The sequence below is a fragment of the Amphibalanus amphitrite genome, unplaced genomic scaffold (assembly GCF_019059575.1).
Source record: "Amphibalanus amphitrite isolate SeventyFive unplaced genomic scaffold, NRLGWU_Aamphi_draft 000434F_arrow, whole genome shotgun sequence".
NCBI classification, from domain to species: domain Eukaryota; kingdom Metazoa; phylum Arthropoda; class Thecostraca; order Balanomorpha; family Balanidae; genus Amphibalanus; species Amphibalanus amphitrite.
In genome coordinates, this window is record NW_024881928.1 from 379,871 (window position 1) to 403,332 (window position 23,462).

The 23,462-nt window shown below is 52.1% G+C and overlaps 1 protein-coding gene across 1 annotated transcript in view; it reads right to left on the bottom strand.

Annotated features, from left to right (window-relative positions):
- Positions 1-440: 440 nt before the first annotated feature.
- The window catches only part of LOC122391368 (protein FAM50 homolog), a 32,469-nt gene continuing 9,447 nt past the window's right edge, over positions 441-23,462 (bottom strand). Inside the window, exons 3-6 of the mRNA XM_043385175.1 lie at positions 8,380-8,544; positions 7,715-8,126; positions 2,091-2,245; positions 441-1,314 (exon numbers count right to left, since the gene is read on the bottom strand). Coding sequence (XP_043241110.1) covers positions 1,084-1,314; positions 2,091-2,245; positions 7,715-8,126; positions 8,380-8,544 — 963 coding nt within the window. The 3' untranslated portion in view covers positions 441-1,083. The remainder of the gene's footprint in view (positions 1,315-2,090; positions 2,246-7,714; positions 8,127-8,379; positions 8,545-23,462) is intronic.

Sequence of the window (23,462 nt, forward strand, 5' to 3'; positions counted from 1 at the left end):
GCGTCATCCCGCCGGCAAGCGTCCGCCTAACTCTGCCCACCGTAAATAACTGCCACCGCGCACCGGCGGCGGCCGCTTCTGGGAGCGCGCCGCGCGCCGTCAGACAAGTTAGCCGACTCCTGCCGGCGTGGGCTCGGAATGGACTCGGTCACGCGGGGAGACGGGAGTTGGCGTCTCGCTCGGCGGATCCGAGGGCGTACAGAGTCGTGTCGGGGGACAAGTTGGCGGTTCTGGCGTCACTGAACACCGCGGCGTCGACAAACTCAGTCGGCCGAGCGGCGTCCTAGAAGCGGTACGCCGCCAGGTGGGACACAATTTGTCTTCGTTTCACACAATCCAGACGTCGCGGAAAACCCGGAATTACATTGCTCTCAGACGTTGGAGCAGACCATTCCGTTGACTGGAAATGAATAGAAAGAAGCTCGACGGAGGGATAGTCGTTACAGTTATCGGTCGTTTATTTACACGAGCACCAAAGAACAAGGGCAGACAGAACACTCGTTGATTATAAACACGATGCAATAGCCACCACACAAATGGTTTGTACAATCATGAACGTCTGGAACGAAACACAGGTATTCCACGCGGAAGATAGTCCGACCCCGTCCCACCCACACCGCTCCGAGCAGCAAATCGACGCACCCAAACACCGCCATCAGCGGACGCTCGTTCCGGGGCTGGCTGACGTAACAGGTCGGCTGCCGAGCCCAGGATCCGTGGCGCCGAGCAGGGGGAGGTAATCCAGCCAGTGCATTACAAGCAACGCCCACCGAACGCCCGCCACAACAACAAATGGGAGCTCATACGGCGGCCAAATTATGCCGAGAAGCTTCGCCATTATTCGTGAACGATCAAAATTCATGAATGCAGCACAGAATGTGAAATAATTTCCGTATTTGAAAGATAAGCCATCATGAGAAACATTGTTTGTTTATACACTTAATAAGTCATAACGGAATAAATTTTATCGAATGTAGGTAAGTACCACAATGAGACGTAGCCTTCCGTAAACACGCCCGAGCCCTTGGCATCTTTCACAGTCTAAGCACACGATTCACCAGTCTTCCGCGCTGTTGACGCAGATCACTTGCCTTTGCTCTTCTTGCGATCATGGATGCTGTACTTATCGTACGTTTTGGTGGGGTCGAACGGCTCCCACCGACTCGCCGGGAAGATGTGCTTGTTACGCTCGTACCAGGAGCGCATCAGCACTTTTCCTGCGTGGGATTCGTCTTTTTCCACCCGCGAATCGGCCAGCATTCGGATGTCGTCGTGGACGTCAAAGTTGAACAGCGGCCCCGACTTGCCGCGAGCCTGAGGAGACCAAAAGAGAATGTGAGAGCGGAATTAACGGTCCAGACATGGTGGGTTATTGTATTTGTGTTCAATTAGTGAAGCCTTTATACCTGACAACCACAAAAGGGCAGGGCGGCGGCATGGATTATTTTCCAACAAAGCAAATAAATCATCATCAGCGATAGGCTTGTAACGGTACCCTCAGCAATAAGATAGCAGCCGTGCAAGTTTTCCCTCTGGTGGCTGTTTGCCTAACTAGTGTTCTCTGCAGTGTGCAATCACGGCGCCACCTGTTCCGCTAACTACCGCTGCAAAAGGTGGCTCACACAGTCCGGTGGCACAATGGCTCAATGTGTAATCAAAATCACTGCCCCAACTGGAATCGTAGAGTGAAATCTTGCAAGCGCAGCGTTCCCAAGACGTTCCATTATCAAATTAGTAAGTCTAATGCCTGGAAGTATTGACGGCTGTTTAAGCCCGGAAATAAGGAAGAATAAAAATGAAAAACATATGTCTTGAACTTCGGAAAATACGGAAGAAGAGATCAACTGCGCACCATATAACCCAGTAATAAATTTAGCGTGCTGTTCAATAAACATCTAAACAGCAATAAGCACCTTAATCAAATTATCAGAAACAAAATGACGGGAATAATCAAATTATCAGAAACAAAATGACGGGAATCACCAACAAAGAAAAAGCGACGGTCGACGAGAGGCCGGAGGTTAAGGGCCAGCGGTCGAGGGACAGCGGTCGGGGGTCAGCGGTCGCGGGTCGGCGGTCGTCGGTCTCACCTTGGTCACGATAAAGTCGTAGAAGGTGTAGTGGTGTGGGATGATGAGGTCCTCCTTGACGTACATCAGCTGATCGCCGGACACGGCTCGCAGCTCCGTGAACTCTTTACGAAGCATCTCCAGACATCGCGACAGGAACTGGTAGATGGAGTTGCCTGCGAATAAAACAGCGATATCACACATTGACCATGGGCTATCAGACAAATATAACTCGTATGTATGCACGGCCATACACACAAACGTTGTTCACTGATCATTTGTGACAAATAGGCGCGACAGGCTATACATAGTAAGACGATAAAAGTCTGTCTTGGTAATGATTAACAACCCCGTTTGCGGCCGCGATACCGGCTGGTTGATTCCTCCTCATTCTCATCCGCTAGATTCGTCAACCGATTGGTGGTCACCTATCAGCCAAACAAGCTATAAAAGGTCCACGTCCGTACCGCTATGGCCATCAGCCACACCGGCAGCGACCTATACCATCAGAAAGCTCGGTTGTCCAAGGTCCCGTGAGCCGAGCTGGGGCGGCTCTGCACCGGTGAGGGAGACCGCTAAGGTTCCATTCAGCCATTCCTCCATTCTGCCAGTAGTGGCAGCGGGCCGCTCACAGCGGCAGCGGGTGGTTCACAGCGGCCGCGCCCGGTCCGAGCGACCAATTAGAGGAATTTGAACAACCCCCCACACCGCTCCCAGCTCGTCAGGTGGGTCCGCAGACGCACTACCCTGCTGGGAGCGGACACTGAGGCACCAGTGGGAGCGCCAATCACATTGACAACTCGGGGGGATTAGCACACGCACGTAACACTTCTGCGAATGGTTACAAAGCCCGCTATGTAACCTCGATCATTTGCAAGCGACGCGCGGAACTCGCCGGCTATTTTCGGCTACAGAATAATGAGACGAACATTCCGTCACTGAGTTTTATCATGATGACAGGCCGGGGAGAGGGTGTCCCGACGGCGGCCAAGGCCACTGCCGGCTCCTCGCTTCGGTCACTGGGTCGGTAGTAGCCTTTCCGGGGCCGGGGAGAACAACTGGGTCGCATCACACCGCGGCACCCTGTCCGCGGCGGACAGACGTGTCCCTGTTTCTCCGAACATCTGATATGCCTGAATGTCTCAGCTGAGCTGTCCTTCGAGCTAGCATCGCGGAAGGGGAAGGAGACGGGGACGACACTTATCAACTGAGAGTCCGCGGCGCGTGGCCCGGCAGGTGTCGGTTCGTCTGTTCGTACACCGCACGTCGCACGGTTTTCACAGGAGCGGCGCCGCCGTCTGCTCCAGAGACCGGATTGTCAGAGGTCGGTGACTCCGAACGAAGCAGGTTGTTCACACTATCCGCTCCGGACTCCCGGCGTCCGGACTCGTTAAGCCGCTCGACTCTGGGCGGTCCGCTCAGTCTTCTCAATTTCCCCATTTCCTAGGTGGCTGGTTGTGGACGGTCTTTAGAAAGGGATCAGCGATTCTGCGAGGCGTTGCCATAAATGGAGAAAGTGGGTTTGAAACTACTTCCACAGTAGGTGAGGACAGGCCGGAGCTGAGTGAACTGGCTGTGGGAACAACATGGAACAGGTAACACTAAAAACGCTCCTCTCAGTCCGACGAACCCAGTGAACTCAATGAGAAAGTCTGTGTTCTTAGTTTACCGAGTGCTGACAGGGGAGGCGGAAAGGCCCACCTCCGTTTCCAGGAAGAGGCCTCAAATGAAGAGACGTACAGATGACTCTAGCCCTGGTATCCTCTGTTCACTGCTCTGACCACGCCGCAAACACGCGTGGTCGCTAAAGAAAGGTGAGCTCGAAAGGAAAGCCAGCTAAGTTAGTATAATATCGTGACCAGCTACTTATTTTAGTGTAATTATCCGATTCGACACAAATAATGTGTATTACACAGATAAAGCAAAATTGATTAGAAATATGTATAATCCAATATTCATGCTTTAATCATGCAATGCGCTCAAGCCTCAAACGTATAGTAATAAACTTCTGTACCTTCTGTCCACCTGGAATGGACGCAGAAATTCTGAACATGGACGCACAGGCTTAAAGCTAACAAGTCGTCTAATTTCAGATTCATGCCGTAAATTTCTTAACCACACGGCCCTAGATGTCTGAACGCTCATAAATGTCACATGCCAACGAAAGGTACCACTCAATTCCTAGAAAAACGTGATCCCGACGCATCCAATAAGGAAGCATTTCAATATAGCATAAGCCGCATTACTTAACTTAGCTACGAAATCGACGCTTTGCACTTTTGTTTTTTTTAAGCTGGTCAAAGTATGAGTGGTGATGAAATGTTTTTTAGTTTAGATGAGCGGGTGAAGCCTTTAGATTAGGCATATATTGCACCTAGCCGAGTTCCTGATGGAATGAGAGCATTTATAGTCGCGATGAATGTATGGGAGGTAGGGTAAATATTTCGAGTTTCAATTTCACGCTAAAACCTTCTTATCCGTCGGTATATAGAATACCAAGTAAAGCATCAATCGGCAATCAAATACCATTAAACATTACAATAAACATGCAACAATCTTGCAAGACCAGCTTTTTCACAGTTTAGACAACTTATTTTAGGAGGTCCGGCATTTATGTAACTTCCAGTCAAATAATCAGGAAAATCCGGAACTTATCAAACCTGTCTGGGATCATTCTAAGCGCCGAGAAAAATTAATCCTTAGGTAATCACGCTATGCGGCCACCTACCGACTGGTATTTCCTATCCGTTCCGCTGTGTTTGAAGAATGGTTCATCTCACCCAAACTGAATAGTAGTGAGTGCTGAACTTACGGCGAGTATCGTTATAGCTCTAACCCAGGAAAACGAATGAGCCGATGGGGTTTGTCAAAACGTGCAACTTTTTAATCGATTTCTGATCATTGATAACTTATGACGTTTAACAGGCACCAGAAGAGGTGACAGATTTGATCGATTTAACTGCTTGGACACCCTACCTATCTTCCGGTCCTGCATCTGATGGATCGATTAAGCAAAAAGGAACAAATAAAGATTCGAAACTAATGGATATCCATGCTCCGAGTCGGGGTTCCCCACAATCGTGTTGTCAGTGCCGCGTCGAAAGAGGTCTCGGCACGGGAGGACACAGCAGACACGGATTAGGCACGATCAATGCTAGTCGAGTCTGTATAACAAGGCGTCGTAAATATGTACGTCGTACCCAGCAGCCCGTCTGGTCTGAGTCCGTGCATATTCTCTATCAGTGAAGGTCATCTGCGACGCTACCACCGAAGCCCCAGAATAAAATCAGGTCGAGGCCGGGCCTCTTGCAGGATCGTTTGTTTTCCGATGGCGACGCGGACCCGGTCTGTAAGGGGCGCTGAGAGTATCGTGTCCTGACGATGGACCCGGGCGTCAGCTGAACTGTGTCACGGTCACGTGCACCCTGCACACCTCACAGACGGGTCCATCGGGTAACAGATGCACGTCAATAAACAACACCGAGCCTGTGCAGCGTGTGCAGCGTGCAATGTGCAGCCGTCATTCAGCAGCGGAGATTCCCGGCACGATTGATGCATACGGCCCGAGAGACAGGATGATTCTGAGGCCAGCCCAGACCGCCGTCTGGATAAACGGGAGGGGCAGAAATTATATTCATTCACACATACTCTTCTTCGATTCTGAGAAACATTACGTCTAGTGGAATCGAGCATAGTGAGAATTTCAGGACAGATATATCAGCCTTTCGCACCCTATGGCCGATCTGATCAACATCGATCAAACTAACGTCACCGACCATGAATTATTAATTAATCATGTGGAAGATGACAAGATACCTCAAACTAAATCCTGGTTTTCTGAGAATTCGTGACCATATACCCACATAGGCACACCACCAATATGTAGATGAGCACTTTGATAATACCAAGATATACCAATCCACAAAGAAAAACAGCGACAAACAATGGGCGAAACCTTCGCATATTTCATCAGCGGATCTTTCCTTCGCGGTGACAACCAGTAGGATTAGTCAAGAGAGTCAACCGCACTTACGTTATTTCATTGAAGCCTTAAAACTCCCCGATCGTTCTATTGCAGCCGATGTAAAATTAGTCATTCCCGATGGGTTTGAAAACGACGGCACTCGCCCAAACCAGTCCGATATTGCCTCCCTCTCTGATGTCAGCTCGTGCCCAGACTGTTACCTGGCCGCCCTGCCCTCCTGGCGCGTGAACTAGGGCTCATATCTCAGCTCGAATCTGCCTAGTCATTCACACTTGCCGTTGTCATAATGATTCGGCTGTGTTGCCGAAGAGTGGGCCCGGATTGCATTGGGGGAGCGACGATGTGGGGTCATTTTTGCCCAATGCTGGCGAGTCGTCGAAGCGATTACCACAGGGATTAGGGCGGAGCCGGTGCAAACAAACACTGCTCCTGTGGCGACCGCCGGCGGACACTTATGTAATGTCCGGTCTGAGCAGAAAGACATTGCGCGCCAGGCAGCCACCATTAGCCGCCACAAAAAGAATGGCCTGCCATTATTTATCAAAATTAAATATCGTCAAGAATAATTACAAAATAAACCAGTACACTTTCAGCGGTATAGGCGAGCTGACGGGAAATTCGGAGAAAAATTGGCAGCATAAATCTGAGAGCATGTTATTATAAAGAACCAGCATACCCTTTACATACATCTTGGCTCGTAATCTATACCGTGAATCAGCAGCACTGGCGAATCATATTTGAGCTTTGTGTTCGGGGAATCCAATCAGTATCTAACAGGTTTTCGCCGGACGGTTAGATGTAATGACAAAATTACTGTATTGAGAAGGAAGCGGTGCCAGCTGTTATGTAACCCATGGTCACTGCTGCAAAGCCGCTGATTATAATCGGCAGAGTCACTCTATATAAAAATACAGACGTTCACCTGGCGGAAACTGATAATAAAAGATGAATCCGGAAACAGGAAGAAAACCTCTTTTGTCAAATTACCAAATTTCTGATGTTCTTATCCTAAAACCTCGCTCATGCCATGCTAAACTTTCCCCGATGATGAAATGTATTATGCCATGTCGCTCCCTATCTCATTCTCATTTGGAAGTTGCAGCAAAGTTGACAGAACCCCATAACTAGTAGACGAATGAAAGCTGAAAAGTCGCAAACGCAAGATACCAGAAACACACCCAAAACGGAGGAACTTCGCGCACACTGCTACTTTACGTCTGTCTTGGATAGGATTTCGCGCAAGATTTAACTGGAAACTGGCCACCTTCAGAGGACGCGGTGCGCCGACATAACTCAGTTCTAGAGAAAGAAGATTAATGGGATCAAACGCACAGGATGAGGTCTTAAAGACGAATATTTCCGTTACTTGGGCAGGGCAAGACAGAGGGTGCAATGTAGGATGACTTCGCACAAATTGACTTCACAGCCGCCTAAACGGAATGTACACCAGGGAATGAGCACTAGCAGCAATTTCTACGAAGATGCTAATGAATTAGGAGTTTGTGGTCTGGTATGCCTAGAGCGCAACCACCATCGCAGCCCAAACAGCAATCAACGATATACGCCACATACCCGTACCCGTATGCCACACAATTACGCATACCTGACAAGAACAAACCCACCAAGGAGCCTCTAGCCCTCTTGACGCCCCGCGACTGACCTTTCTTCATGCGCAGGCTGCGCCGGTGACCTGAGCCGTCCCAGTAGGAGAAGGTGATCTCGATTTCCTCGTTCTTGAGCGCCTCCTGTTTCTGCTCCCACTCGAGTCGCAGCTGCTCGCGGAGTTCATTCTCGTGCTCTTCTCGCTCACGATCGCGCAGAAATGACGTGTCCACGTCGGGGTTTTTACCCAGTTTTCTGGGTATTAGTTTTGGCGCCTGTGAGGACGATTTGGCCGGCACCAGAGCGTTGGAGGAGGACGGTTCGGAGGAGGGTTCGGAGGACTGCGAGGACTCGTCCGCTGCGTCCTCAGCGGCCTTCACCGCTGGACGGTCTCCGTCGGACTTGTCCTCGTCCTCTTCCCCTTCCTCATCCTCTTCGTCCTCGTCAGGGTTGAAGGACAAACTCTGAATCTGGCGGCACAGAGTAGCTGGGATCAGCAGAGTCGTGGCGATTTACCCCAGCCAATGGATCGCTAATCGACAGGATCCAAGACATGGCTGCCTTTCCAAATCATACAGCGCAAAAGATTAACGAGGAACTTGCACGATGGAAAGATAGGAAAAGGTTGTAAAAGACGCAATAACTGACAAAGATCACACCAAAAGCAATGAAAATCCGTCATATAACGTAACCAAAATCTATTCACCGGTCGTACACACTCACCTGTTTCTTTTGCCGGTCCTTTTTGGCCTGTTTGGCGTCGATGGCCTTCTGTCGCTCGCGCTCTGCCTCGCGCTGTTTTTTGGCCAGCTCCTGCTCCCTCTCCTGAACCACCTTCTCCTGACGGGCCTTCATCTCGTCCAGCGTGACCAGGCCGATGGTGGACGTCTGAGGGAGAGGGAGGTCAGCGGTCAGACGTGAGTCAGCGGTTAGAAGGTAGGGGGTAGGATTCGACGGCAGGGGTTAGAGTTAGACGGCAAGTCAGCGGCAAGGCGATACAAGTGAGAGGTCAGATGATAAAGGTCAGCGGTTAGACAACAGGAGGTAGAGGTCAGACGACAGGTCAGCAGGTCAGTGATAGGACATGGGTCACCAATAACACCAGAAGACAGGTCATTTTGACACAATCGGTACGACGTCTCGATTCATACTGTATTGGCCGCCAACAGGTCACAGGGTAGTTGCCACGGTCACGTACAGATGGCGCACTGTATCCCACCAGGTGGCGCCCCACCTGGTTACACAATACTATCACACTCCCCTCCTTATTTTCTCGACACGGTAAGTCTTTCGCCAGGGTTCCACGACTAGCAGCTCCGGCGGCTCGCGATGCCTGCGAGGACGACCGTCCGGTTCTCCAGCGGCCTCGCCGTCACTGGAGGAGCTGCGGCTCGCGCTGTCGTCCGACTCCGCGTCGTCGTCGTCGACGTAGACTACCGGTCGGTACGCCTCGGCTCCCTCAGGTTCAGCTGCGGAACGCACCAGGTCATTGAAATGCCTAACTTTCTCGACTCTCGCCTTGGTGCTATCTTGCACTTTGAGAAGACGGTAAGACCAACCACCGCCCAACACTTCAATGACCCTGTACAATGATGACAAAGCAGGCGACATTTTTCCCCCTTTCCTTCCCCTCTCTGCCGGCGTCAACCGCAGCCGAACATAGTCTCCAACCTCAAATGGCTGACCCCTGGCCCTCGCGACACTCTCCTCCACCCGCTTCAGTTGCGCCCGTTCGACACCTACTTGAGCATCTCGCTGCAGTTGGTCGAGCAGCTGTCGCCTCTGCGTTACCTCCTCCGCCGGAGTGTGGCCAGACGTGACCGGCTCAGTCTCGGAGGCGGCAGGTGGGTCGCTGATGCAGGTCTCGGGACGTCGCGCCGACCGTGCGAAGAGCAGCTCGAACGGAGAGAAGCCTGTGGAAGCATTGACGGCGGTGTTATGACTGAACTGCAACTGAGGAAGCTTGGATGGCCACAGACGCACATCATTGGAACACATGCAGCGCAGATTCCTGACGAGCTGATTCTGACGCTCCACTTGGCCCTGCCCCTGTGGGTGGAGAGGCGTGCCCAGTGTGTGCCGAATTCCCAGCCGCCGACATAGAGAACGGAAGGTCTCAGCCGTAAAGTGCGGTCCTCCGTCTGAAGATATTTCATATGGGACGTCAAAAATGCATATCCAATGGTCAAACAGCAAACGGGCAGCCGTCTCAGCCGCACAGTCCTCAGCTGGCAGCAGCATCAGGTAACGGCTGAGGATGTCCTGGATCTGAAAGACATAGCGGTACGGGTGTGCTGCGGTCTTGGGGAACGGGCCTGCGAAATCGACTTGAAGTTTTGCTAGTGTTCTGCTCGGGAAGGTGGTGCGCTGTATGGGCGCACGACCAGGTGTTTGCGGCGGCTTATTCTGTCCACACATTTCACAGCCATTCACATAATTCGACAAGTCCTGTCTCATGTTAGGCCACCAGAATGAATTACGGGCACGTTTCCAAGTCCGATCCCGCCCCATATGTCCGCTCAGAGGCGCATCATGCACAAGGCGCAACGCTTCAGCCCTCATAGCTCTGGGGATAACTGGCAGCTGGGTGCGCCCACCGTTAAACAGATAGCGCAGCAGGCCGTCATTGCCAATGACCAAATGACGCCTAAAACGGTAAAGCGTACGGGCGGCCTCAGGTGACTTACTTGACAGGTCTTGTTCGCTGAGCAGGGCTGCGCGTACCGGTGAGATCTGCGGGTCCATCCGCTGCTCGTCCCGGAGCTGCTCGATGGTGAAGACGGTGGTCGACAGATCCGGCTCCAGCTGTCGAGTGCCTGCTGTCACACAAGCCACGAGGTCACCGTTGGGGCCCACTCTGGATAGGTAGTCGGCGATAGTCATATCGGGGTGCTTGCCAGCCTTGTGAACCGGGGTGATTTGAAACTGCTGCAAGAAATCGATCCACCGTCCACGCCGGCCCCGTTCGTCGCCAGCGTCGAGCGAGTTCAACCAGCGAAGAGCACGATGGTCCGTGATGAGCGAGAACGGACCATTCGATAAATATATCCGGAACCGTTTCACAGCGAGCACTACCGCCAAAAGCTCCTTCTCCGTCGTGCTATATCGTCTCTCGTGTTCGGAAAGCGCGTGATGAAAAAATCCCAGTGGCTTCAGATCCTGGCCATCTCTGTTAGCCAGCATCGCCCCTGTTCCGGAGTCACTTGCGTCAGTTACCAGCACAAACGGCTTCTTGAAGTCAGGCAAGTAGAGTGCGACTGCTTCCGATACTTGCTGTTTCAGTTTGGTGAAAGATGACGTCATCTCTTCCGTCCACTTCAGCGTTTTCTTGCCGTCCTTGTCCAGTGCTTCATAGAGGGGACGTGCCGTCTCTGCCACGCCGGGGATCCAGCGCTGGACGTACGCAAACGACCCCAGGGCGCGGCGCAGCTCGTGCACGTCTCGAGGAGGAGGGAGATCCCGGAGCTGCTGCACTCGAGCTGCACTCATGCTGACGCGGCCGTTGCAAATGACGGTTCCGAGATACTCGACGGTGCGCTTCCCAAACTGGCATTTTTCAGGAGACAGGGCGAGACCAGACTGGCGAATTTTTTCCAACACCGAGCGCAGACGTTGCAGGTGCTGTTCCCAGGTCTCCGACCACACCAGGACGTCATCCAGGTAACAGATCGCTTCCGTGAAGTTCGTCTCCCCCAGGATGGCTGACATCATGCGTTGAAACGAGAAGCCCGCGCCGTGAAGACCGAACGGCGTCCTGTCCGCCCACTCGTAATGTCCCCAGGGCACTACGAAGGCTGTCACTTCACTATCTGGTGGATGAAGAGGCAGCTGGTGGTAGCCACTCTTGGCGTCGAGGACAGAGAAGTATCTCGCGTTGGCCAGACGATCCACCAAGTCCTCCATCAGTGGGATGGGGTGGAGGGTTGCGGCTGCCGACTTGGCATTCACTCTGCGGTAGTCAATCGCAAGTCGAAGCCGACCGTCCTTGCGCCGGGCGCATACAATCGGCGCTGCCCACGGGCTATGCGACTCCCTGATCACCCCCATCCTCTCCAGCTGGTTCAGTTCCTGACGAACTTCTTCCTCCAGTCGTGGAGATAGGCGCCTGGGTCGGGAGGTCTCCGGTCGTGTCCCTGGGGTGATGTTGATCCGGTGTTCCACGTTCACTCGGACGACTGGTAGCTCTCCACCGGAGTAGAATACATCACCGTATTCTGCAAGGAGGTCAACAAGCTCAGATTTCTGGACATCATTCAGTTCAGCTCCAACTTCAAACGAACTTCCCTTCAGACGAGAGTCATCAGGGGACTGTGACGTCACTTCCACAGACACATCAGCTGAAGCATGAGCGATTACGTAACCTCTCCTTAGCACTTCATCAGTAGCGCCGACATTCGCCACTTTAATCCACAACGTGTCATCATCAGTAGCCTTAACGATACAGTAGGAAGCACTGACTGGCGACTCTTCTGATCCCACAGGCTCAACAAGATACTCCTCACCGTGCTGCAGCGTGCTCCTCTGGACTGGGACGAGGGCTTCTGTACCCGCTGGGACTGTGATGTCACGCCGTAGCTTCAGGTCCGTATGCCCGGCGTCCCGCTGTTGCTGAGCCGTGCTGAACAGTTCCAGCTCCACTCCCCATGCTTCCAGCGCCAGGCGTCGCCGCTGCAGGTCCAGCTTCAGGCTGCCAAGACGTGACCAGAAGTCAATGCCAAGGATAGCTGGCACGATCAGTCCACGAACAACAACAAAACGCTGATCGGGAACACTGACATCGCCTATCTTGAGAGTGCGAAACACTTCCCCCAGTATGGGAATTTCTTCACAACTCACCCCTCTCCCACGGACATTGGAGGGACGAAGGGCGAACTTCTCACGGGGGGTTAGTTCCTCGTCTGAAACGAGGGACCAGTCAGCGCCTGTATCGACCATTGCACGCCCTTGGGTCCCGTCGTCCCACTCCACAGTCACATACGGTGCGGTCTTCATCAACTGGTGTGACAAACTGGCCGTTATCGTTTGCAACTCAACATGGGTGCCCGCGTTACAACTGGAAAAATCATACGTCACTGGCGGGATATCACGTGACCAGCGCTCCACAGTAGGCTTTTCTGGTTCACCGGGGCCCTCCGGGGTACGGATTGACGGGGGGCCCCTCACAGAAAATGCGTACGATCAGTCAACTCGCCTGTGACAACCGGTGCTGCTGCGCCCTGCTGCTGTGCCATACTCACTCTTCGTGGTGACCACGCTGGATTCTCTTGAAGACGGCGCTGGCAGTTGAACCATCCACCTGGGTGAGCAACATCGCAGTAGTAGCACCTACCGACAGGGCGCCCTCCTCCTCCACCCCCTCCCCGCTGGGAGCCGCCCGCGTGACCTTGACCGGTCACGGGCCGGTGAGCCGACCCCATCGCTGGGGAGGGGCGGGGGCGCGCCGGGGTCACTGACCGGCGACCCGACCAGCGCTGGCCACGTCCAGCTGGGAGGAATGACGTCACTGCGACCGTCTCCTGCTGAGCTGGTGCGGCGAACGCTGCTGCCGGCTGGTGCCGGCTGCCGGTCGCCGAGGCTGCTTGCTTCGCCGTGCGCGCCGTTTCTGCGATTTTCAAAATGTCATCATACTCCTTAGCGTGAGACTCGTCCTTCATCCAGCGCTCGCGGATAATATGCTCGCGAATATCCCTATCCTTCAGCCCGTCCAGGAACCTCCAAACGACCCTTTTCCTTTTTACATCCGCCGGTTCACTTGCGAAGGCGTCCCCTGCCAAGCGCTGCAACCGCGTGAGGAAGTCGGTCAACGTTTCATCCCCTCCCTGGAACGCTTCCTCAAAACGAATGATCCTCACCTCGATGGCTTCGACGGTGACGTACCTCGCTTCCAGCTTGGTGAGGATCTCGGCGTCGTTCGTCACCCACGATGCCGACTGCGCGACCTCCTCACGGATGAACTCAGCAGGTGCCCCGACAAGGCACATCCGAAGCTCCAGACTGCGATACGACGCATCCTGCCAGATAGCGACGCCTCTGGCAACGTTAGCTGCCTTCACCAACAGGAAGTGGTCCTTAAAGTCCCGCCATGCCGCTGGGGTAACCTCCGTCCCAAACGTCTTGCTGAGGGCCACCGCCCTGCCTGCTCCTCCAGCCTCACTAGGCATTTCGGACCGCTGCCACCACTGACACAATCGGTACGACGTCTCGATTCATACTGTATTGGCCGCCAACAGGTCACAGGGTAGTTGCCACGGTCACGTACAGATGGCGCACTGTATCCCACCAGGTGGCGCCCCACCTGGTTACACAATACTATCACAATTTATCTAGCGATTGGCCAGGGTCAGACGACTCCATTGACCATCCGAATCCGACGGCAGAGGTCACCAGTCCCGCGTTAAGGTGCCAAACGGTGGTCAGAGTGAGTGCTCTACAAGGTCCAAGGAGAGCGTGCAACAGTAAGGCGAATAAGTGGAAAAGGTCACCAGGGTCGGGTGATGCAGACATCAGGATTTAATAGATACGATGACAAATGGCAGCTCTGGGTAAAGCATCTCGAGAGGAAAAAATGCCAGAAGGAAGGTTCCGCAGGATGGTATTACCTTTTAGCCACGACAAAGCTCAAATGCCACACTGGTCAAGCGGATCATATATTGAGCAGTCTGTAATGAATAATAAGCCGATGTAGGCCGAACAGTTGTCAGCGAGCGAGTGGGACGGATGTTATGAAAAGATCAGACTTACTTATAGGCAATCACATCAAACTGTATATTACAACACGGCGGGAGACCGCCGGAAAATCGCAAAATGTTACAGGCCCTGGCAAACCATAAAAGATGCCGATGATACTATTGACATTTCAGAAAGTCAATGAAGAAACGGGATATGAGAGAAAGGTATCCGAAGTTGCGCAAGAGATATCATTTGACAGCAGGAAACGTCCAACTCGCTTAGCGATAACGTCAAGACTGAACGCTTTACAATGAGTTCAACGACTTCCGCTATGGGGATGGGGAGTGGGTGTGAAAGTCGGCATGCGAGCCGAGTAATATCACTTTAAACTGGTCTGTCGGTGTGAGCCATCGCTTCCCAGCCAGGTGTACCGACAGTTTGAACTGCGTCATCGATAACAAAGATTACACACTACCTCCTTCCCGCACCCTTCCCCCACGCACCACTGTCAGTCCTTGTGAAACCGCCGAAATCTGGACAAGACCGCTTAGTGAAGCCGGCGCATAGCCGCACGCGCGCAGGGGTGTCTAAGAGCCCCCCCTCTCCCCACTATACAGTGGAATTACGCCGCATTGCGGTAGGACTGCGTTACGCCCGTCGGGCCGGTCGGGCGGGCCGCTGGCTCACTGGCCCGCACGGGGGCCGCTCGGCAGCGGCGAGTCGCCGGCGGCAGCGGCAGACGGGGCTCTGAGTCAGGCCCGGGCGGACGCGCCGCGCGACGCCGCTCGCCGAGACACGAGTGCGACACGAGAGAGGAACCAGTGAGGCACGCGGACCGAACGAGAGAGGACGGTACGAGAGAGCAGCCGGGTCATAACGAGACTGATGAAGTAGTGTGACTAACGTGCGGCAGTTCAGCAGAGCGTGTTGTGTGTGAGACATTTGGTGAATCAGAGGACAGTGAACGGACGGTGGTACGCAAATCTTCCCCGCTGCAGCCACCGGCGGTGGCCGGCACGACGTTTTCTGTGACCTGTGACCCGCACCAGCCGCCACCATGATCGAGGGAGCCGTGATGTGGACCAGTCTGGAGACGGCCGAGCTGATGGCGCTCTGGCGGCGCACCGAGACACAGCAGATGTTCCGCAGCTCGGGTCGCAACCTGGCCATCTGGGAGCGACTCGCCGAGGAGCTGCTGGAGCGCGGCTTCTACCGGACGGCGCACCAGTGCCGCGCCAAGCTGCACAACATGGTCTGCCTCTACCGAAAGGTGGAGCGCGGCGAGCTGCCCCGCGCGCGCTGCCGCCACTACGATACGCTGCGAGGGGTGCTCAGCGCCGGCTCGCGTGAGGAGCTGGAGCGCTTCAACGCGCCGTGGGAGGAACGCTGTCGCCGAGAGCGGCTGCTGCGTGAGCAGGAGCTCAGTCAGCTCAACAAGCTGCCGGCAGGAGACCGACACAGTCCAGGGCAGACTCAACTGAGTCCAGGACAGACTCAGCTGAGTCCAGGACAGACTCAGCTGAGTCCAGGACAGACCCAACTGAGTCCCGGACAGACCCAGCTGAGTCCGGGACAGACCCAGCTGAGTCCCGGGCAAACCCAGCTGAGTCCAGACCATCCACAGCTCAGCCCGGCCACGGCAGGTTCCCGCTCAGCCTCCTCCCCACTCGGCAGTGCCTCCAGTACCGGTCGGCGTCCGCCTCCCACCCTGGTGCCGCTCGCCGATCAGGGAAAGGCACAGCGGAGACAGCTGCCCGAGCTGCTGCCGCTGAGCGCGCTGTCCCCGGATCGTGCGCAGGTGCGACCATCTCTGTCCCCGGGCTTCGAGCAGCAGCAAACCGTGATTTCGCCGGGCTCCGTGCTGCCGAGAACCGCAGCTCGGAAGGACAGCCGGACTAATGAGAGCGTGTCCAGCCAACGGACAGCTTGCTCAGCTGAAAACGAGGTCAGCAGTCAACAGCTCGACCTTCCAACCGATCTGTCAGTGAGAAACGTTTCCAGAGACGCGACTTCTGGTGTCAAACGAAAAGCTGAGGAAGATCTATCACTTGCAAAGAGACTGCCCGGATCGGCATTTGTCAGAGTTATTCCCGAGGCTCTGCTACGCGCTGGATTAGGCAACATCGACTTCGAAAGGCGAGATGTGTACAAAATGGGGCAAGACGCAGAGAGTGTTCGGCGACAGCGACTGGCCTCGGCGCTCGCGTTCATGCGCGAGACGGCGGCCAGTTTAAACGGCCTGCGTGTCGAGCGCTGTGAGAAAGAGGTGACTCCTGCTCCTAGCCACTGGGAGAGGCCGACAGACCTACGACTGGGTCCAGCCGACCTGAGGAAAAGAGACGACACAGAACAGAGGACCGACAGGTTCCAGGAGAGGGACGGGCGATACGGGAGAGACGACAGCGTGCCGTTCCGTACTGTCCACTCGTCGGCAGAGACAGAAGACATGCCGCTGTCGCTGGTGACCACCCGGTGTTCTCGTTCACCGCCGCCGCCACAGTCGTGCCGTCTCATCATCAGCAGCTCTCGGTCACGCTCCCCGGCCTCACCCCACCGTCTTATCATCAACGACGACTCGGAAGTCGGCAGCTCATCATCCCCACCGCCCGGCGTCCCAGCGGCACACCCAGCTATCTCTGTCGGCCACTGTCACCCCGTGTCGGTGGTACGGTGTGGCACACCCCCGCCCGCCCACTGTCAGTCGGTGGTCGGCCGACTGTGCCGCTCGCGCGCTAGCTCCTCGCCGTCCCCTCCGCGGACGATCGCCCCCGCTCCACCCCACGCAGAGGCTCCGCTGGGAGGGCTGCAGCATCAGCGCCTGATGGGTCTGCGCGGCTCACCTGAGCTGCTGAAACCACAAAAACCCACCAGCGGCTTCACAGCCTGGCAGACGGCCGAGCCATCCGTGGTCACCTGGCGGCGGGTTCATGAACTACTGTCTGACGCGACCGGCGCACAGATGGCGGCCTACCCATTTCTCGGAACCCCGGTAGCACTGGACATGAGGTGATTGAGTGGCTGCAGCGGTGCCGATTGTGTACAATAACGTCCTGAGCGCTGCCGCAATGCAGAGTGCAACGCTCGCTTGATCGTTACTGAGGCTTATCGTTACTGAAATAGAATAGAACGCCTCTCACTGAGCCGAACCCAAGCCGTGGGCGGCACCAGATTACCATTGTGGCGACCGATGTGCTGAAACCGATGTTTGTAATCTTGTCCCAAAGGCCCAAACCAATCAAGATGCCATTTCCGATACATTAACTGTATATGTTGCTACTTAGGCGATCTTTATCGTGCAGCTTTCACGGGAGAGCAGAGTGTTTGCTGAAGTTTCTAATTTTAAATGCACATTCCTTGTTATGAGCTTTTTGCACGATGGCCGATGAATAAGGAATGGCTCGCTGCTGTTTATGATTTGTTGATGATTGTTATGTTCCGTGTACATGTGCATGTCAGCATGAAATACAACCTGGAAATGACGTGATGTTTTCTATAAAAAATGTAAATGCCTATGTAAATCAATGAGAAGTTAAGCCGAAGAACATCTATAAATAAAGTTCTTTTTGTACAAAAGGGCGATTCATCCACGAAAACCGACACGGATATCGCTCAGACGAGAAAACACATACCTACATTACTAGTAAAAGGGTAAAAAGGGGCCACGAAAAGCTACTGAAAACGGCTATGGCTTAAAAACTAACAACTCGGCTATAAGACCGACGAAGCACAGTGATTCGATCTAGGGCAGGGCAGGGCAGGGCAGGGCAGGGCAGGGCAGGGCAGGGCATGAGCTTTCTTTTTTCTTAAATAAAAATTACTCGACATCTATACTACTACTGTAGTTTCTATAAAATATGAAAATTTCCTAGCACATTTTCGTATGTGAAAAAGGTTTTTATTTTTGCAAAAAAGAAGCAGTACTTTCAGTACTTGTAACACCCACCGAAATGCGTTGTCCTTCTCTATAAAAAAGTCGCAGTATATGGCGCTTTTGTTTCAAACAGCGACGCTTGGGTTTTCAAGGGCGCGGGAACTACTTTCCGACTGGGGGGCACACCATAATAGAGATCAACCTAGGGTACCCCCAAATCTAGTTTTCTCACCGGTTTTAGGCCACTTATTTTTCACCCCTCGGCTTTTTCAACAAAAAAAGAAAACATTTGCAAAAAAAGTGTGGTATTCCGTCTCAAAGCTGTGGGGGCACCGCCCCCACGGCCCCAGAGTTGGGGGGGGGGGCAAGCTGCCCCCACTGCCCCCCCCCCCGGCTCCCGCGCCTATGCGGGTTTTTGTTTATGTTATCGCCTTGTCGTTGCTTGGTTGTAGGGATCCTAATTTGAATTAGAGTTAATTCGGTTTAGAATTAATTAGATTCTAATTCGGGGGTACATAGTGCCTACTCTTCTTTGTTTCCAACATTATTTTGCGCCACAAATGAACGGCATGCGCCAGAAACGCAGCCAAATCTTGCGATTGCGACTACGAAATTCATTATTTTGGCGTCAGAGCCTGAAGCGAAAAATACAAGCATATTTATTTCAAAAAGACTTCAGGTTTGTCGAACGGTGTTATGAGAATTTTGATAACAGTACTGCATAAGTTTTTAAGTGATGCCGCAAAAGTGTTGTATCTATCTTCTTTTATTGTGTAGTCGGCGGGACCGATTCAAAATTGAGTCGTTGCTACTAAAATAGCAGCATATGGCGTCAGATGATGAACAGGAAAAATAGTTGCGTAAATTTAGACATAAACCACCCCCAAACCATGAATATCTTTTGAAGGCACTATAGACGACCACTAGGGTGACCCGCGTGCTCCGCAACGCGAAAAGGGATATTTTCGATCGGCGGGTGTTCGGTTGTTCTTGTGTCGGTTGGGTTATCTATCCATTTCGGTCGATTGCTTTTTGACGGCTAAACGTTTTGGTTTGTGGAAAAAATATCCACCGCATCGAGGTGCCCGTGTCTGATAAGCATGCTTTCCACTTCAGAATCTGTCAAATGTGCTTTATAATTGAGGTGCGTAGTTTTAAGACAAATGAAAGGCGTAGATAATTTTCGCTAAAAATCGTTTTGCAGAGGTTTAAAACATTTATATTTTTAAGAATACTGTTGCTTGTCATGCAAACGTGATGATTGAATCTTGGAGAGAATTGAATGCTCTTTCTAATGATAGCATTTTCAATTGTCAAGCGTATCAGGTTAAGCAGCAAATCCCGTGTAACTTTTTAGTGGCACATTATGGACAAATACCATTTAATTCAGCGATTTTTTCCACATTGTTTTTGATCAATTAGCTGTTCACAATTTTTCCATGAGAGGCGGTACATTTCTCTTGCCAATTGACGTGGTTTCAACTCTCTCAGTCTGATGGTCACGGGAAAATAAAATAAAATCCAAAATCCGTTTAAAATGGCACTTTTTGAAATGAAATTGCCCTCACACTTGCACGTGGCGCGTGCCACCCCTGCACCGCACACTATTCGATTGCCCGTTCGATTCTCTACACGATGCTGTTTTCCCCGTGCCGATCGGGCGCACGGCTACCGAGATATTGCACGGGGAACGGACCCGTGTCGGGCAAATTTAGCCATTTTCGCCCGTTTTTGCCAGCCGATTTATACATGTAAAGTCTATGACGCGAATTTGCACTTTTTGGGCACGCGCCACGCGCTCGCTATCGATCCGATCGAGCTGAGACCCATCAAAGGCACGTTGTCCATCCTTGTTCTATAACTTGCGCAAATTTCAGCGCGGTAGGTGCAACGGTGTGACCTGTAACCCGCGCTACGTAGCACCATGTCGCGACCTTCGTAATAGACAGAAACTACGCCCTCCTCAAATAGTAAGATAGATTAACTAACTAGATGAGATGAAGATCAAATGTAAGGAATACGCTCATTTTACAAAATTACATGCAAGTACCAAAAAGTGATGTAAGTACTTATTCAACGGTCATTTTCAGCGCTCCCCGCTAACGTGACTTCAAGTTGAGATATTTGCGGCAAGGTACCGAATTGAGCAAAATGGTTTTAACCCGCGCACCGACGGGGGTCTGCGCCAACTTCGCACCGACGGGGGGGGGGGGGGGGCGGATGACCGCCCCCCCCTGAGATCTCGAGAACGAAGCAAGATAGCGACAAGCGGTAAACGGCATCGGATACGCACGGCCAAGATCTACAATTTTTACTAAGGTCATTTTCAGGTCAGGTCAAAGATGACGTCACAGGGGTCGAAAAAGTCAAAATGGCGGCGCTAGATATGGAGAGTTTTTCTTGAATAACTTTCGAATTAGTCAAGATAGGAACAAACTAAGGGCATCATCGTGATCCTCTCGTCAATCCGCATCGAATGATATATATGTTGACCTCGAAAGGTCAAGGTCAAAGGTTGACCTCAGGTCACGTGACCTCGAGGTCATCATGTATATCATTCGATGCGTCTTGACGAGCTGAACACAATGAGACCATCCACGCGTCTGTATCTTGTTCCTGTACGGAGTTATTGGCCAAAAACCTTTGGTGACCTTTGATGACGTCACATGACCTCACAGCTGCCCAACAGCAAAACAGACCTCAAGGTAGTGAAGGTTGATCGTATATGAAGTCATGTATGGTATATGGGGCCATTCCGACCCGTTTTAGTGGTAAAAACAGGGAGTTGATTTTTCCCCCATTGACTTATAATGGGGAGGTCGCGAAATTGACCTGACCTTAGGTCACCGATATCAAAATTCCGAGATATACAAATTGTAGCTACTAATGACCTAATAATATCCTGCGACTTTCAAAGGCCTCCGACATCTACTGTAGCTCTGGCACGGTGACAAAGTTGCAAAAAAGTGACTTGAGGTTGGGTCATTCAAAGTGACCTGGTGACCTGACCTTAAAAGGTAGGAGGTTCAAACTTGCACACCATGTGTAAAATTGATGAGGTTATAGTCATACCAAATTTCGCGGCGCTACGCGCCGCGGTTTTCCCGCTATTCGCGAAAAACCTCAGGGGGGGGGGGCGGATATCCGCCCCCCCGTCGGTGCGAGGGTTAATTTACATTATAACTTGTTGTGTTTTGTCAGAAAATGGTCCTAACTCAGATTTTGTGGAAAAAGGTCATTATCTCCCTTTAATTGTCTTTCAACTGAGCAAAAATAATAGATTGTGACCATCGCGTCAGTATCAAAACTGTGCGCTAGTTCGGGACTGACTGAATGCCTGACATCGGAAAAGTGTGTGCCGAGTTATAGAGAGAACACGAAATGTCCACGATATGATAAGGAACTCTCAGGTCCATGGCCGAATAGCAGGATGGGCATAGGCGGCGGAACGGGGAGCGCACCGGGGCACCGTGCCCCCTTTGATTTTGGCATTTAACATTAGCCCTATGGGCGCTGCATGGAAAGAATGGGACCAAAAGTCGACAGTGCCCCCCCCCCCCTAATTGAAGGTGTTCCGCCGCTACTAAGCATGGGTGTTTTGTTCCTAGCCCAGCAAGGAATAACTCACAAAAACAATGCTTTCTAGACTCGATTCAAGACCACATAACCCTGCAAATATCTGCAGACTACTGAAGAAAACGGCTAAAGCACTCGGTAGCGACTTCGATTGAAGCAATGCCGAGTGCCGACATTCAACAGTCAGAATAATTGATTTATTGTGCTTATAGCATATACACAACAGCAACGATCCATGGATGACATCCCGAATCATACGTGGCTGTAATAACAATAAGAAAATGAAAAAAAAACAGCAAAACGTGTAGTGTAGCCTACTGTCGCCTCATATGGCCCTTTTTTCTTCACAAAAGCCACGCTAGTCTGAATTGTTACCGCCGAGCCGGTAGCTCAGAGCGTCGCTCTCTCGGCGGCACGCGCCGGTGAGGGTGCCGCACCGCGGCCCCGAGGCCGGTACCGGTGCGGTCAATGCACACATACACACACAGCCGACAGCACGCCTCAGCCGCCGACAGCGAGAGAAGCGCACCAGCTCGAGAAGCACCGACCGCGCCGGCCGTGTTGTAACACCCACTTCCTGTTTGGAGACCGGTAGAGGCAGCATGTCATACCGACATGGATTTAGATAGAAAATCGGCCAAAAGCCGATTCGAACAAGATTTCGCAGCAACTGGGGAAAGCTTAAAAGCAGGACTTAGCTGGACAGACCACCTTTCTACGTGATCCATCCAGAAAGATAACCGTCAAAGTCCTCCTGTTATGATGGAAAACAATTTCTCTACAGCTATGTGGCGAGACGAGAAATGGGTGAAAAGGTAGTACGACCTGTTATATTTTTGGATTTCACCGGTGCTATATGTCCGCAAAACATGTCTCATACGGGTTAAAGGGTTTACCATGCCTTGGTCACGAAGCCAAAGTTTATTCGTTTAGGTAATTGACTTTACGGTTGCCACTTGTGCGGGACCTTTGCGCCTATAGGTTTAAACAGTGAAAAGATGTTAAGCACTCAGACTTCGAATCTTATAAATGAGCTACCAACCACTTCAACAGAATAAGAATCGGTAAGAGTTGAAAGGGCATTAAAGTATTTGTAGAGAAGAGCTGCACCGAGTTGGTCATCGACAATTTTGCTTCTAAACCCACGCGACTTGAGAACTGTGCATATAGTAAAATTTAACATGAGCTCGATAACGGCTTCTCATCTGACTTTCAACAAAAATAGCAAGGTTTAAATTAAAATTGTGCAAAGAATCAAAAACCTCGTTTACGCTTACTGAGCCACCTCACAACGCCCTGTTGCCCACTGCTACTCTTGCACTCATGCAGACGAGACTTCAAGGATCATTTTGCAACATATTTAATGCGGCAATAACTGCAATGATGATCTCGCTGAGACATTAAAGGTCATATATGTGTAGGCAGATACTGACGAGAGCTGAACGTGTCGCAAACAAAATATGTATGATTGCTAAACATATCCCCAAGATAATGTGACAAAGCAAGTAGAATGACGAAGCAAATAGGGTAAGTGCGGGTAAGAGTACGCGGTTGGTAAGAGTATGCAACAGCCTTTTTTGTTGGTTGTAAATGAGATAGAATACCCATCTTTGGACCATAGAAGGGACTTTATATGGCGCATCTGCACAGCAACAGGCAAGCATGTTGATGCGTTTTTGTGGTCTTGGTG